The sequence below is a fragment of the Grampus griseus genome (assembly GCF_964374135.1).
Source record: "Grampus griseus genome assembly, chromosome: 15".
NCBI lineage: Eukaryota > Metazoa > Chordata > Mammalia > Artiodactyla > Delphinidae > Grampus > Grampus griseus.
The window spans coordinates 12,748,400-12,762,992 of NC_139009.1; the positions used below are offsets into that span (position 1 = coordinate 12,748,400).

General features: G+C 41.6%; 2 protein-coding genes across 3 annotated transcripts in view; one reads left to right on the forward strand and one right to left on the reverse strand.

Moving 5' to 3' along the window:
• Positions 1-12,704, reverse strand: part of SMC6 (structural maintenance of chromosomes 6) — a 71,520-nt gene extending 58,816 nt beyond the window's left edge. For both annotated transcript variants that reach the window (XM_082672351.1, XM_082672350.1), the window contains exons 1-3: positions 12,545-12,704; positions 3,837-3,979; positions 843-960 (exon numbers count right to left, since the gene is read on the reverse strand). In XM_082672351.1, the coding sequence (XP_082528477.1) occupies positions 843-960; positions 3,837-3,974 (256 nt within the window). In that variant the 5' untranslated portion in view covers positions 3,975-3,979; positions 12,545-12,704. The remainder of the gene's footprint in view (positions 1-842; positions 961-3,836; positions 3,980-12,544) is intronic.
• A 399-nt stretch (positions 12,705-13,103) lies between these two features.
• The window catches only part of GEN1 (GEN1 Holliday junction 5' flap endonuclease), a 34,806-nt gene continuing 33,316 nt past the window's right edge, over positions 13,104-14,593 (forward strand). The window contains exon 1 of the mRNA XM_082672645.1: positions 13,104-13,283. The gene's annotated coding sequence lies outside the window, so the exon portion shown is untranslated. The remainder of the gene's footprint in view (positions 13,284-14,593) is intronic.

Here is a 14,593-nt window from a genome sequence, read left to right on the forward strand (position 1 = left end):
ACACCTCACATCTGGCGGGGGTCCACTACAAAAGCTACCTAACTGGTCTAACTCCTATGTCTTCCCCCTTCTAATCTACTCTCTACAATGTGGCCAGTTTGTTTCACAAATCTTCACCGTGTCACCTCTATACTCTAAAACTTTAACTGCTTCCCCACTGACTTGTGAACGAAATCCCCAAATATTTATCATGGCAGTCAATATCCTCAACATTACCTACAACTGATTCTCCAGTGTATGCTTCTGCCCCTCCCTACCATGTATGATATGATAAAACCCTATGAGGTTGTTCACCTCTCTCCATATACATCTGCTTCTACCCCTCCCAACTTTTGGTGATGAGCAATCTTTGCCTGGAACATCTCAGCTTCTTCTTCCCCAAAAAGATCTAAAGAATTTTTCATTTTTATTCAAGTACCACCACAAATACCACCTCTTCTTAAAGCTTTCATTGGCCACAACCGTAAGAATTAGTTTCTTTCAAGTTTGGATTCCCAAGGCACTTTATTCACGCTCTTACAACATTTAATAGATATAAGACACAGGCCTGCCTCAGTTGCAATGAGGATAGCTTGCCTACTCTTCTGTGGTATGAATTCCAAGGTACATAGATTCAGAAGAATAAGCAGGAAATGTTTATCCCTGTTGCATAATGAGCCTAAAGTTAACTCATTTCTTAAAGTGCAGACTGGCAGGCAATACTGAAAAAGTTCATGACCACAAATCAGAGGTCTACACCTTAGATTTATCAGCGCTAGTAGTCACCTATTTTAAAAAGTTAGTGCATTCTGATCTCAAGGTACTGTTCAAAGTCAAATAAGAAGGAGGGCAAAAGCACTTACTTCCATTATTGCCAACAACAAAGTTGACATTAGAACCAAATTTAAAGGGTCCAAGCATCGAATGACACATGAAGTTTCTGAGCTGAATACTCTCAATGATTCCAACTTCTGCTGCTGTCTATTAATTAAAAAAACGAGAGAAAACAATCGAATTCACTCACTACAATCAACCAATCATTTGCTAGAAGAGAAAGATTAGCAGTGCTACCAATGAAAAATGTTACAGAAAGTATAGTGGTTATTTTTTTGCGGTATGCGGGCCTCTCACTGTTGTGGCCTCTCCCGTTGCAGAGCACAGGCTCTGGACATGCAGGCTCAGCGGCCATGGCTCAGGGGTCCAGCCGCTCCACAGCATGTGGGATCTTCCCGGACTGGGGCACGAACCCGTGTCCCCTGCAACGGCAGGCAGACTCTCAACCACTACGCCACCAGGGAAGGCCAGAAAGTATAATTTTAAATGTTAACTTTAGTCAAAGAGTAAATGCTATTAAATGGAGACCTTATATGATTAACCACTCATTCTAAAGTCCTTATAGGATCTAATAAGTGTATCAAGATTTCTTAATACGGACAATACCAACATTTGAGTCAGATCATTTTTGTTGGAGAGAGGCTGTCTTGTGCATTGTGAGATGTTGAACAGCATCCCTAGCTGCTACCCACCAGATGCCAGTAGCACTCTCCCCCCACCCTAGTTGTGACAACCAAAAATATATTCAGACACTGCTAAATGTCCCCCACTGAGGGGAGGATATGTAATTATAATTCTCATATTGTGAATATATGTCATAATTAAATTAGAGAAGGTTTATCAATGTTTCAAGCAAAAGTTCGGCACAGAGTGGTCAGACTTCGTAGTTAAAAATACGAAAATAAATCAAACATATTTTACCAAACCTTCCAAACGTTTTTAAAGAACACTTAACGTCTCCAGCCTTTTTAGTCATTTATTTTAAAAATCCCTGGCTCTCTTCTACTAGACATCAGCTTATTAAAAAGCAGAAAACATTTACATCCTTGTATGAGTAGAATACTGAAAATCGTGGTTGAAGACTTTTTAAAAATACGTTTTATTTTGATCTAACTGAAGACTCAGATGCAGTTGTAAGAAATAATACAGAGAGATCCTGTGAATCCTTTACCCAGTTCCTGCCCAAGGTGACACCTCGAAAACTACAGTACAATACCACAACTAGCATATTCGTATTGATACAGTGACGATACAGAAGATTTCCATCACAAGTATCCTTCACGTTGTCCTTTTAGAGCCCCATCCACATCTCACCCAATCCACCCCCTCCTTAACACCTGGCCCAATTATCTGTTCTCCATTTCTGAAACACTGCCATTTCAAGATGTTATATTAGTGGGATCACACAGAATGTAAGCTTTTGAGATTGGCTTTTTTTTTTGCTCAGCATAACTATCCATTTTTGCCTGTATCAGTACTTCACTGCTTTCTTTTGCTAAGTAGTATCTCAGGGTACAGATGTACCTCAGCACGCCTAACTACTCACTCACTGTGTGACATCTGGATTGTCAGTTTTGGACTATTACGAATAAAGCTGCTATGGACATTCATGTATAGATTTTTGTGTGAAGATAAATCTTCTTTTCTCTGTGACAGATGCTGGCTTATATGATATAGTTGCATGTGAAATTTCTTAGAGAAACTGCCAAACTATTTCCCAGAGTGACTGTATCATTTTACATTCCCACCACTGAACGATCCAGTGTCTCTGCATCCTCACCAGCATATGGTGTTGTCACTTTTCTTTTTTTTTTTTTTTTTTTGCAGTATGCGGGCCTCTCACTGTTGTGGCCTCTCCTGTTGCGGAGCACAGGCTCCGGACACGCAGGCTCAGCGGCCATGGCTCACAGGCCCAGCCGCTCAGCGGCATGTGGGATCCTCCCGGACCAGGGCACGAACCCGCGTCCCCTGCATCGGCAGGCGGACTCCCAACCACTGCGCCACCAGGGAAGCCCGGTGTTGTCACTTTTCAAAAAATTTTAGCCATTCTGATGGGTATGCAGTGATATCTCATTGTAGTCTTAATTTGAATCTCCCTGATGAAACATTATGCTGAACATCATGCCATGTGCTTATTTGCATCTGTATATCCTCTTCTTCAGTGAAATGTCTCTTTATGTCTTCTGCCCATTCTCAAATTGGATTATTTGCTTTTTACTGCTGAATTTTGAGAGTTCTTTATACAAACAAGATATTAGAACTTTGTTAGATATGTGATTTGCAAATATTCTCCTGGCTTGACTTTCCATCCTTATAACAGGGTCTTTTGCAGAAGAAAAGTTTTTAATTTTGATGAGGTCCAATTTATCAATTTTTCATTTAATGGTTTGTACATTTGATGTTAAGTCTAAGAATTGTTCCTGAATGCTAACCCGAACCTGAACCTGAACCTGAACATTTGGTACAATTCTCCAATCAAACCAACTGGAACTGAAGATATCTTTTTGGGGAGTTTTTAAATGATGAATTAAATTTCCTTTATAGTTACAGAGTGATTATGATCTATTTCATATTGAATGAATTGTGGTAGTTTGTGCTTTTCGAGGAACTGGTCCACTCTTTCTAAGCTGTGAATCTATGTGTGTAGAGTTGTTAACAGTATTCCCTTATTATCCTTCTGATGTTTGCAGAGTCTGTGGTCATATCCTCTGTTTCATTCCTGATATTAGTAATTTGTGTCTTCTCTCTTTTCTCCCCTTTGTCAATCTTAGTAGAGGTTTGTCAATTTTATTGATCTTTCCAAAGAACCAGCTCCTTGTTTCGTTGTTTTCTCTACTAATTTTTTCTAATCATTAACATAAACTTCAAAATTAGTGAGATGATTTTATCTCAGCTTTTTAAAATTCATATTACTTTTCCTCTGCAGAGACCCAGCTCCTGATACTGAATTAAGAATATGACATATAAACCAGACATGAGAAACATGCAAATCAAAAGACATAATATTGTAATTTTGCACTCACCAAAGCAGAGGTACCATTAGTGAAAGAAACTGTACATTCATCTTCGTCACCATCTTTATCAAAATCACCCAGCTCTTCTTGTCTTGGTCTTTTGGCATTTCCAGGAGAGAAGAAATTTCCTTCCTTTCTTTTGGCCATCAGGTCTAAACAAATATTAGGGACAATGAAGAAAATCATGTATAGCATCCATAAGATTGTTCCATATACCTTAAAAAACTAAACAAAATCAGACAGACAAAGCTTAAGTTTTAGTATTATATCCATTCATATTTACTTTAAAAAGTTAGAACTATCATCTGCATGGAGGGAGGGGGCCGTGAGCCAAAAGATGAAGGTGGTCACTAGAGGCTGGAAAGGCAAGGACACAGATAAGTCAAGAACCTCCAGAAAGGAATGCAGTCCTACTGCTCCCTTGATTTTCGCCCAGGCAGACATGTCAGACTTCTAACCTACAGAAGTATAAGATAATAAATTTTTGTTAAAAAAAAAAAAAAAATCTGCATTTGCTACACTAGTTGATTTTACTTCAGAATGATTTATGACCCAGGTTTTTACTCATATGGGCCTAAGTGTTTTAACTCCTAAGCTCACAAAAGGTAAAAGATCTTACTTGTGAAACTGCGGATCTATTGATAGAGACGGCATAATGCCTCTGAAATGATTCCAGAGCAATCATCCAATTTTTATAACTTATAAATGGTGAACCACATAAAACTAATTTTAATTATTTTCCCAAAGAAGCATATTTGGAGCAGTGCTGCCTAGCATCAATAGTGTCCCTTAACTCTCCTCCAAAGAATCAGCCCATGCTGATTGCCTGTTTTTTTGTTTTTGTTTTTTACTGATATACTATAAAATTTATACCTAGAAAATGAACATCATCAAGATTTTCTAAACATATGAATGCTGCATCTCAAGTCAAAGCTGATGGTCTTTGATTGAAATTAAATGGTTGACTACTCCAAATGTTGCTTTCATTTTTCTCTTAAAAATTCACTTAGAGATCTAAAATGATAGGTACCCAATAACTGTTTGCTGAATAACTGGAAAGAAAAATCCACAGCATAGGTAATAAAAAATTTCTAAGATGTAAGAATATGAAAAATAGCTCTACTCTCAACCCATTTAGGTGCCCCTAGTGCTATACTATAGCAACCCTGTTTGTACCAGGTACATGGCAGCGGTGGGTTAAATGAGATTTTCTCTCTCATGCATTTGGATTGAAAGATTCAAGTCAGTTCTCAGTAGAAGAGAGGAAAGCTCCACTTGCTGATGTACCTGCAGGGCAAGACAGCCAAGCTTAAGTGTGTGTGTGTGGGGAGGCTGGGGGGCTAGTGGAGCGGTGTTACAAAGACGGCATGTAGTAGACAGAGAACAGGGAGCCTAGAGCAGAGATGTGAGAGGAGGGCAGGCGAGACAGACATTCGTACAGTGTTTAATTTTTACCCACTGCTTTCTTAAGTTACACTGACAGAACCAATTTTGCAGAAACATCAAATGTCTATACATACTGTGTTGGAACTGCTTTGGGGAACTATCTTTGACAGGTTTTATTGTGACAATGCATGCTTCATTAAGTGAACTGGGTAGTTTCCCTATCGTTTTTTTTTTTAATATATTTATTTTATTTATTTATTTTTGGCTGCGTTGGGTCTTCATTGCTGCGCGCGGGTGAACAGGGGCTACTCTCCATTGCGGTGCGTGGGCTTCTCATTGTGGTGGCTTCTCTTGTGCGGAGCATGTGCTCTAGGCATGCAGGCTTCAGTAGTTGTGGCATGTGGGCTCAGTAGTTATGGCTTGTGGGCTCTAGAGCACAGGCTTAGTAGTTGTGGCGCATGGGCTTAGTTGCTCCACGGCATGTGGAAACTTCCCGGACCAGGGCTCAAATCCGTGTCCTCTGCATTGGCAAGCGGATTCTTAACTCTTAACCACTGCGCCACCAGGGAAGCCCTCCCCATCCCTTTTTTTTTTTTTTTTTTCTTTTTGCGGTATGTGGGCCTCTCACTGCTGTGGCCTCTCCCATTGCGGAGCACAAGCTCCGGACGCGCAGGCTCAGCGGCCACAGCTCACGGGCCCAGCCGCTCCACGGCATGCGGGATCCTCCCAGACAGGGGCATGAACCAGTGTCCCCTGCATCGGCAGGCGGACTCTCAACCACTGCGCCACCAGGGAAGCCCACCCTCCCCCATCTTTTTAATGCTCTGAAATCACCACTCTGGCATGACATTGAAATGTTTTCTGAAAGTGAGAAAGAACTAAGCTTAAAGCTATTAGATATTGGAGACTATTTTAATTTTATGAAATCATTTCAATTTCTTTTTTGTACACTGGTTATTACAGGTTCATTATATCTTCCTAGAACAAGTTTGCTATAATTTTATTTTCCAGAACACTGATAATTTAAAGCTTCAAATTTACTACACAAAATTACCTTGTTTTGTAAAATCCTCAACTGTGGTCATGACTCCTTTCACATCAATTCTATTTAATTAAATTTAAACTTTTTTCTCCCAAAAGTAGTTATTTGCGTTTTTCAAACCTAGTTTTTCTTTAATGAAAATATTTTAATGTTTATTCATATATTTTTATACAACCAAATATAAGAGATATGCAGTGGGGCTGGAGTTTAGTCTCTAATTCTTTATTTCAAAGTGCAAGTTAATAAAAGCAATCAGACATCCACTTTCAGGAAGATGGAATAGATGTAATTTTCCCTATTCTCCCTGCTTAGTAAAACTAAAATCCTTGAAAAATATATACTATAAAACAAACATAAGACGACTCTGAAGGAGGCAGATTGGCTAGGAACCACGTGACCCAAGGAATGACATCGTGGTAGTTCCCTGAGTTTTTGTTTGCGTCAACTATCCCAGACTTGGAGAAGCCAGCAACAGGGGAAACACCAACGGGTGCAGGGGAAAAACAAAAATGCCTAATGAGGGCTTCCCTGGTGGTGCAGTGGTTGAGAGTCCGCCTGCCGATGCAGAGGACACGGGTGCGTGTCCCGGTCCGGGAAGATCCCACATGCCGCAGAGCGGCTGGGCCCGTGAGCCATGGCCCCTGAGCCTGCGCATCCAGAGCCTGTGCTCCGCAATGGGAGAGTCCACAGCGGTGAGAGGCCCGCGTACCGCAAAAACAAAAAAAAAGCCTAATGAAAGCTTGCTCACTCTAGACAAAGGAGCAGGAAAAGGGGAGCCTAACAAGACAGGAAACTTTTAGACAATAATCACTCTACTCCAGTCAAATATCACTAAAAGAACTGTTGGCCCTTCCTCTTCCCCCCCAACACCAGCAAAGGCCAAGTGGGTAGCCTGGACTTCCACCCTGGTGAAGCTAGTTTCAGAGAAGGCTGTGTAGGCCAAGTAGGGAGCCATGATGATGGCATCAGGTGGAGAACTTAGATGTCCACCCCCAACAGGAGGTAACAGGATGCTACTTACTCCCATTCCCCCTTGGATGGTGTCAGAGGAGGCCTTTTACCACTGCCCAGAAAGGTGAGGAGGCCACCCCACTGCAGTGTCCACGTGGGGGGCTGAAACTCCCACCCTAACTGAACAGCCACCGTAAGCTATGGAAAGAGCTCTGGTAAAGTTTTAGATGTGAGTCTTTGTGTCCATGGCCTAAAAAAACCATAGGGCAGCGGTTCTCAAAGGTTGTGGTGTCTTAAAAAGTACCAAGGACCTCAAAGAGCTTTTGTTTAAATCTACCAATATTTACCATATTATAAATTAAAACTGAAAAACTTTTAAAACAAGCAACATACAAGTACACATTCTATCAGTCGCCAGAGCGATGGCATCATCACATGTCTGTAACCTCTGGAAAACTCCATTGTACAGTCACAAGTGAATGAACATGACAAAGGGAAATAACATCTTACAATAATTATGAAAACAATTTTGGTCTTGTAGACCCTTTGAAAGAGTCTCATGGATCCCTGGACCACACTTGGCAAACTGCTACTGTAGGGGATACTATAAGCATGTCCATGACACAGTGCCATAAAGGACAAGGCATAGCTACCAGTAATAAAGTTAGGGCAGCAGAGAAGAAGCCAGCCATAGAATGACTGGTAGACTTGATATTCAAAATGTGGTCCAAGGACCATCAAGCAGCCATCTGCATCTCCGAGGAACATATTAGATACCCAGAATCTCAGGCCTCAATTTAAACCAACTGAATCTGAAGCTTCATTTTAACAAGGTCTCGGGTGACCCACAGGCACATTGAAGTCTGAGAAGAACTGTTGTAAACAACATTAAAAAACTTGGGACTTTATCCTATCCTGAAGGCAATAAGGAACCTAATTTATCATGATAAATCAAATACCACTTAAAAGGTATATTAGTTAACATCCAAAGAAGGACACTTAACAAATGCCTTTTGAGACAGTACTAGTGTTACAGTCACAATTACATAATATTCACCATCTTTTTTACAAATAATGTTTATTTTGAATCTCTTACACAAGTCAGAACTTGAAAATCAAACAATTCTCAAATTATTTAATAGCAAGAATTAATGTATATTAGTTTCAGCTTGTTGCTAATTTAAGTTCCCTAGAATACCATCAGGCTATTATTTTCCCAACACTCCCTTCTTTCCCACCCACACCTCTATTCCTTTCTCAATTACAGTAATTTATTTATTATAGAAGAGCAAAGAAGACACATTACTTTTTGGTTTTCCCAACATTAAATGCTCTTTTAGACACTGTTTTTATTAATGCTTAATACATGACCTTGCAGTTAGCAGACACATCAGCTGACTGATTTTAGTATTTTACCATTAGAAAATGGTAGTTTTTCAGGTAAAATTGGGGGGAGCAAGGGGCATGAAGGTAAATGTGATTAGCTCCTCACAACGAATGTGAGATTCTATACAAGACGGAAGACAGTGTGCTACGTGACAATGATGTTTTTTATTTGCTGTGCTTAGCCTGGGATTTGCAGTTTGCTGTTAGGTTGCCATGGTAACTTGCATCTAACAGACACTGAAGGATCCTACCTTTTAAAATAGGAATCACTTTGTAATTTAATGATAATGGATTTTTAAAAACACACATGAATGTCTTGAGAGTTAATTTTAGGTTACAATAGTAAAATTGTTTCTAATAGGCTAAAGAGACATATAAACAGATGCAAAGAAAAACACTTTTAATATCCTGCAATATATAAAAATAGAAAAAAAAAACTCCTCTGGGATTTTCAATATATCCATAAAGCTCTTCATGGTCTTTAATATTTGTTTATTTACAATAAAAAAATTAAAATTAAGGGACATATCATTTCCCCCTCGCAGAAAGCAAACTCCATCAGAGCAGGAACAGTAACAAATATGCAGATTCTCAATAAAAAAAAAGTTCAAGAAGAAAAATCAATCACCAAGGGTTAATTACAGCAAGCATGTACATAGGAAATTTGATAGAGACCAAAAGCATTTTAACAAAGGACTAGAAATTTCTAAATTTTCAAATTTATTGTGAGTATGTAGTGATTCACACTTCCCATTCATATCAAAGTAGGGGTTAACAGCAGTGAGAACAGTCATAACAGAACTGGAATTATTAATAGAAAACAATGGTCAAGAAAAGGCAAACTGTTGCTGCTTCTGAATCTGCCATGGACTACTTACCTCATTCCCAATTCCACTTCTCCCACCACCACAGACAAATTCATTCTGCATTATATCACCTCATTTTTAATGTACTGAATTAATTAAGCACACTACTTGGAATATATCATGAAGTAATGTGAGATGCAATAGATAATAAATAATATAAATAAGTGAAAAAAGTCATTAGGCCATCCATCAAACAATTCCAGATAAGCAAAACTAGGAAGTACTAAGCACAGCACTTCAGATAATAAAATGTGAACACTCAGATTTATGTTTTAAAAAATCCCTGTGACCTCAGTATAGAAGACAAACGAAACAGAGAGAGTAAGAATAGGGGCAAAAGAGACCAGTCTCTAAAGGATAAGGGGTGCTGAACAAAAGCAGTGGCATGCACATCAATGTTCACTGCAGCAATATTTACAATAGGCAAGATATGGAAGGAACCTAAGTGTCCATCAACAGATAAATGGATAAAGGTGTGATACACACATACACACACAATGGAATATTACACAACCATTAAAAATGAAATCTTGCCATTTGCAACAACATGGGTGAATCTAAAGGGTATTATGCTAAATGAAATAAGTCAGACAGAGGAAGACAAATACCCATATGATCTCACTTATATGTGGAATCTAAAAAACAGAAGAAACAAAACAAAATGAAAACAGACTCACAGATACAGAGAACAAACGTGTAGTTGCCAGAGGGAGGGGTTGGGGATGAAATACCCGAAGGGGATTAAGAGGTACAAACCTTTCCTTTAATCCTCAACATCCTTCTAAGTATTGTCCTTATTTTACAAAAGGGGATATTGAGGCTCAATTAAAAGATACTCAGACTTATGTAGCTATAACTTAGCAGAGCCTAGATCCAAACCCAGGTTGTCAAAACCCAAAGTCAAACCTCTTTAATGTCCAGGTTCCTCATGGTATGAACTGAGTTTAACCAAGTTTGACTATTTATAGGCAGTGAAATTGGATATTAAGCTGTTCATCTTCTTGTCCATCCTTCGTTAATGTATAAAACTACATAAAGGATTATAATGTGATATGTCCCTCTAATATTACTTATTCAAGCCAATTAAAACTTGGGCTTGCTTTATAGAATTTTACCTTGTGTTTAATTTTCGGAAACAACCTTTACTCTTAATACTAAATGCCATTATCAGTAGACTGAGCAGGTTTGGAAAGGAAGGAGGATAAATAATACATTTATGTTGTTTGAAAACACTGAGTTTTAAGTGCTCCTGAGATAGAGAGGGCATAGGCAATAAAATATACTCTGCAGTAGAGGCAGATTTGGGAGTGGAGCTAAGAAAGCCACAGGAAGTGTTCTGAATTTGGTCACCAGGGAAACTATGTTTAGTGAGAAAGATGTATCTCATTAACTAGTGAATCCAAAACACTAACATTAATATAAGTATCTACACTTGACCCTCAGTCATCTGGACTTGTGTGTGTGTGTGTATATATATATATATATATATATATATATATATATAAAACTGTGACATTTAATTATGCCTTAAATATAATGCATACTATTGTGGTAAAATTTTGAGTTATTTATTAATTCCTGAAAGTAAGCCAAGTACGGCTTTGATTAATTTTCCTAACTTAGGTCTAAATATGATAGTCAAGATTTAGGCAGGTTTTACACAAAATTCTACATCCAGGCACTCAGTAAAATATACTCTGTAAAATAAACTTTTGAGAATGAAACTGGTTTTTCACTGTAACCACTTTAATATGCCATTTGTGCTGACTTTTGCCAGGCTCAATTCTAAATACTTCATACTAATTATAGACAGGTACAGAGATAAAACTCTAACTCTCTCTCTCTATCCCCCCACCCTCACATATTTAAGAATCCTGTGAGTTAGGGACCATGTTATTTTCTCCAATTACAGAAAAGGAACTGATATTTGCAGAGGTGGTACCGACTTGTCGGGGGTCACATTAACACTGGTTCTGTCTTGCACAAAAACATGTTTTTTAAGCAATATTCTAGTAATCTCCAAACTTCTTTGTACTTACAGCCATTCAAGAAAAAAAAAAAAACAACACAACTGTAAATACACATTCTCATAGGAAATTATTACTCTGCATATTTCACACAGTAAAAGAACGAGATAAAGTAAATCTAAGTAGTTCCAATATGGTCCCTCTCCACTCATGCACCCATGGAACTCTCTGCAAGCAAGTGCATGTGCCAGTGAACATTTTAAAAGACTACATAGCAGACGTCTAAAAGCCGTCAGCGAATTTGGACTCTTTTTCTTTTGAATATACATTCCAGAGTAGCTTGTCTTCAAAACACTCGCTTGTAATCGTCTCCTCATGAAATATACAGAGCAGTAAGCACTCACATAAGTTCTGTCTTCAGGGTTTAAACAGCAAATAGTTGCTCTTTCTAGGAATTATCCCAGGATCCTCTCAAGCCCTTTCTCTACCCTTGAGTCCTGTGTTCCGCAATTCCCAATAGTGATTCTTCTCCAGCTCATCTCCACGAGAAAATCAGGGAAAAGAAATAACATCATAAAACCTCCAAACATCATAATTTAATTCTTCCAGGTACAGAAGAGTTTGCGTTCTCATGAAACTGGCATTTTAGCAGCAAATCCAATTTAAGTAATACTTACATACATCTCTTAAACATTCTTAAGTTGCTACTTGCGAGGTACCATCAAACGGGTGATAAAAGCCCGATTCCCGAACCCAACCTCACCCCCCGACCCTTATACCCCCCAAGCCCCTCGTCAAAGCCTAAAGGGCCGTTTTGGGCCGCGCGCCGGGTCCCGCAGCCCGAGCCGGCATTGGCAAGCCTCGCCGCCAGAGCCGCTCGAGGGCGGAGCCCAGCGGACACACGGGCAAGTTTCCCGCGGCTGAGGGGACCTGTGCCGCCTGCGGAGAGGGCGAGAAGATCCCCGCCGGCCGTGGGCCGGGCCGCCCGGGCCCCCTAGACACTGTAGCAGCTTCGCTGACCCGGCCGCCACCAGGTGGGCTGGGGGCGCCAGCTACGAGTGCGGTGGAGGGGCATGGACCCGCAGCAAGGGAGAGCGACGGCGCGCGCCCTCACCCTACCTCGAACAAGTCGAAGTCTCCCGAAGGAACCTGATCGGCGGGGCGGCCGTGGCGCAACAGGACGCTAAAGCCACCCGAGGGGCGTCTCGGCGTCGGCCGGCCGCCGTCGGCCCGCGGGGTTCTGCGCGCCCACAGCGGGAGAAGGCAGCAGCCCGGCCGCCCCGGCGCCCACCGCGGGACACTCCGCGCCTGCGCCCCGCCCCCCCTCCCGCCGGGACTCCGCCCGCGCGTGCGCAGTTCGGGGTTTTTCGCGCCACTGGAGTCTAAGAAGGGCCGGAAGTGCCCCTGGGCGGACGGAGAAAGCTTGTAGAAGCTTAGGGCTCGGCGATAGCGGGACGCGGGGAGCGGGGCGGGTGATTTGCCTAAGTGAAAGTGAAGAAAGCTCGGAGCCCCAGGACTACAGTTCCACCCATGCGTACAGCGACCGGCTGGGAGCCCGAGAAGCCGAGCGTACGGCCGCAGTCCCGGAAAGGGGACAGTCACTTCCCGGAAGAGGCGGGGCCATGGACGAGAAGGCACCGAATTCGAAGTGCTCCCCAGGAGCTTTCCGGGGCAGGGTGCTAGGCGCCAAACGGTCGACTTTGCTTGGGGAAGGAAAGAGAAAGTCTTTCCTTTTCTTTTTCTTATTTTTTGAGAAGAGAAAATTTAGAAACTTGTAGACAGCAGTAGTGAAGATTCAGGCCAAACTGGTAAATCACGGAAGGGCGTCTTTCAAAACCAAGGAGGAAGGGTTGGCCCGGTAAGTCCCACAGAACGGTGGAGAGACGGCACCGCCCGGGTCCGTCCACTGGCTCCTTTGCAGTCTGGGTTGGGGGCGAGCTCTGTGTTCGTGTCCCTGTCGCACCCGCCCCCTCCTCCCAAAAGGCTCCCTTTGGGTCCAGGAGGACAGCAGTCCGAAGCTCCCGGCCGGATTCAGCCCTGCTTTCCGAGCCCGGAGTCTCCCAGTCCCTGCGGTTCGCCCCGGCGCGTGGGAGCTGTCCGCCGCGGCTCCGCGCTCTGGCGGCCGTGCCGAGGCCGCTGGGTCCCGAATGTCCTTCTCCCGGGCACCGTGGGGTACACTCCCACGCCTGGTTCAAGGCCATCCTGGGCGAGCCTTCCCTGATCCCCTTGGGCACACTTGGGTGTTCCTCTTTTTTGGTGTTAACTTTGTGTTTTGGAAATACTTCCATTATAGCAGTTATCTTAAGGCATTGTGGTTGTTTATTTACAATCTTTCTTTCCGCTGGCGCGTGCCTACATTACAAACCCTCTCAATAAACATCGGAACTAAAGAAGTTTAAGGTCCTTGGCTTAGCTTTCAGCGCTTTCTCAACCCGACATTAAGCTACCGCCTCTGTCTTTACACAGCTCTTCACGTGGCAGCCCTTCACGTAATATACTTTCTATACCCCAAAATCTTCCTTTCTAGATGGAAAAAAGGGGGATTTACTGCTAACCCAGAACACCCCCGAAGAAATTGATGTCAAACTTCTGGTCTCCAGTAAGGAAATTCCTACCCTTTTACTTCTAAAGATGATCAAGTATATGTTCCTTTCCTGGCCTTTGCCATGATACACATATGACATAGTCAAAATAGGTGAAAACGCTACGACATCTGGCCCAAGTGGTCCTTGTGGGTAAAAGATGGGAAGCACAGCTGGGAGGTCTCTGCTTATATGTCACTTCTTTTAAGAAGTCTTCCTTGGTGCCCTACACTAGGTAGGATACCTTCTTTAGCTCTATTTACTCCTATAGTTCTCTAGCCTTACTTCTGTGCCTGTACTTGTCACATTGTTATAATTCCCTTTTTATCTCTAATCTCACCTAACCACGGTCCTTAAATGCAGGGCTTGATCTTTCAATATTGTATCTCCAGCACCAAGAAGAATTCTGGTAAATAGTAGGCATTTAATAAATATTTATTAATAACAAGTAATTTAAGCCTGTGTTATATTATTCTTCAAAGTTTAAGCTAAATTCATATGAAAATAAAACTGAAGAAATAATAAACACAGCATTAATTACTGAAATTACGTGGTAAGTCCTATACAATACAATCCTGAATTGAAA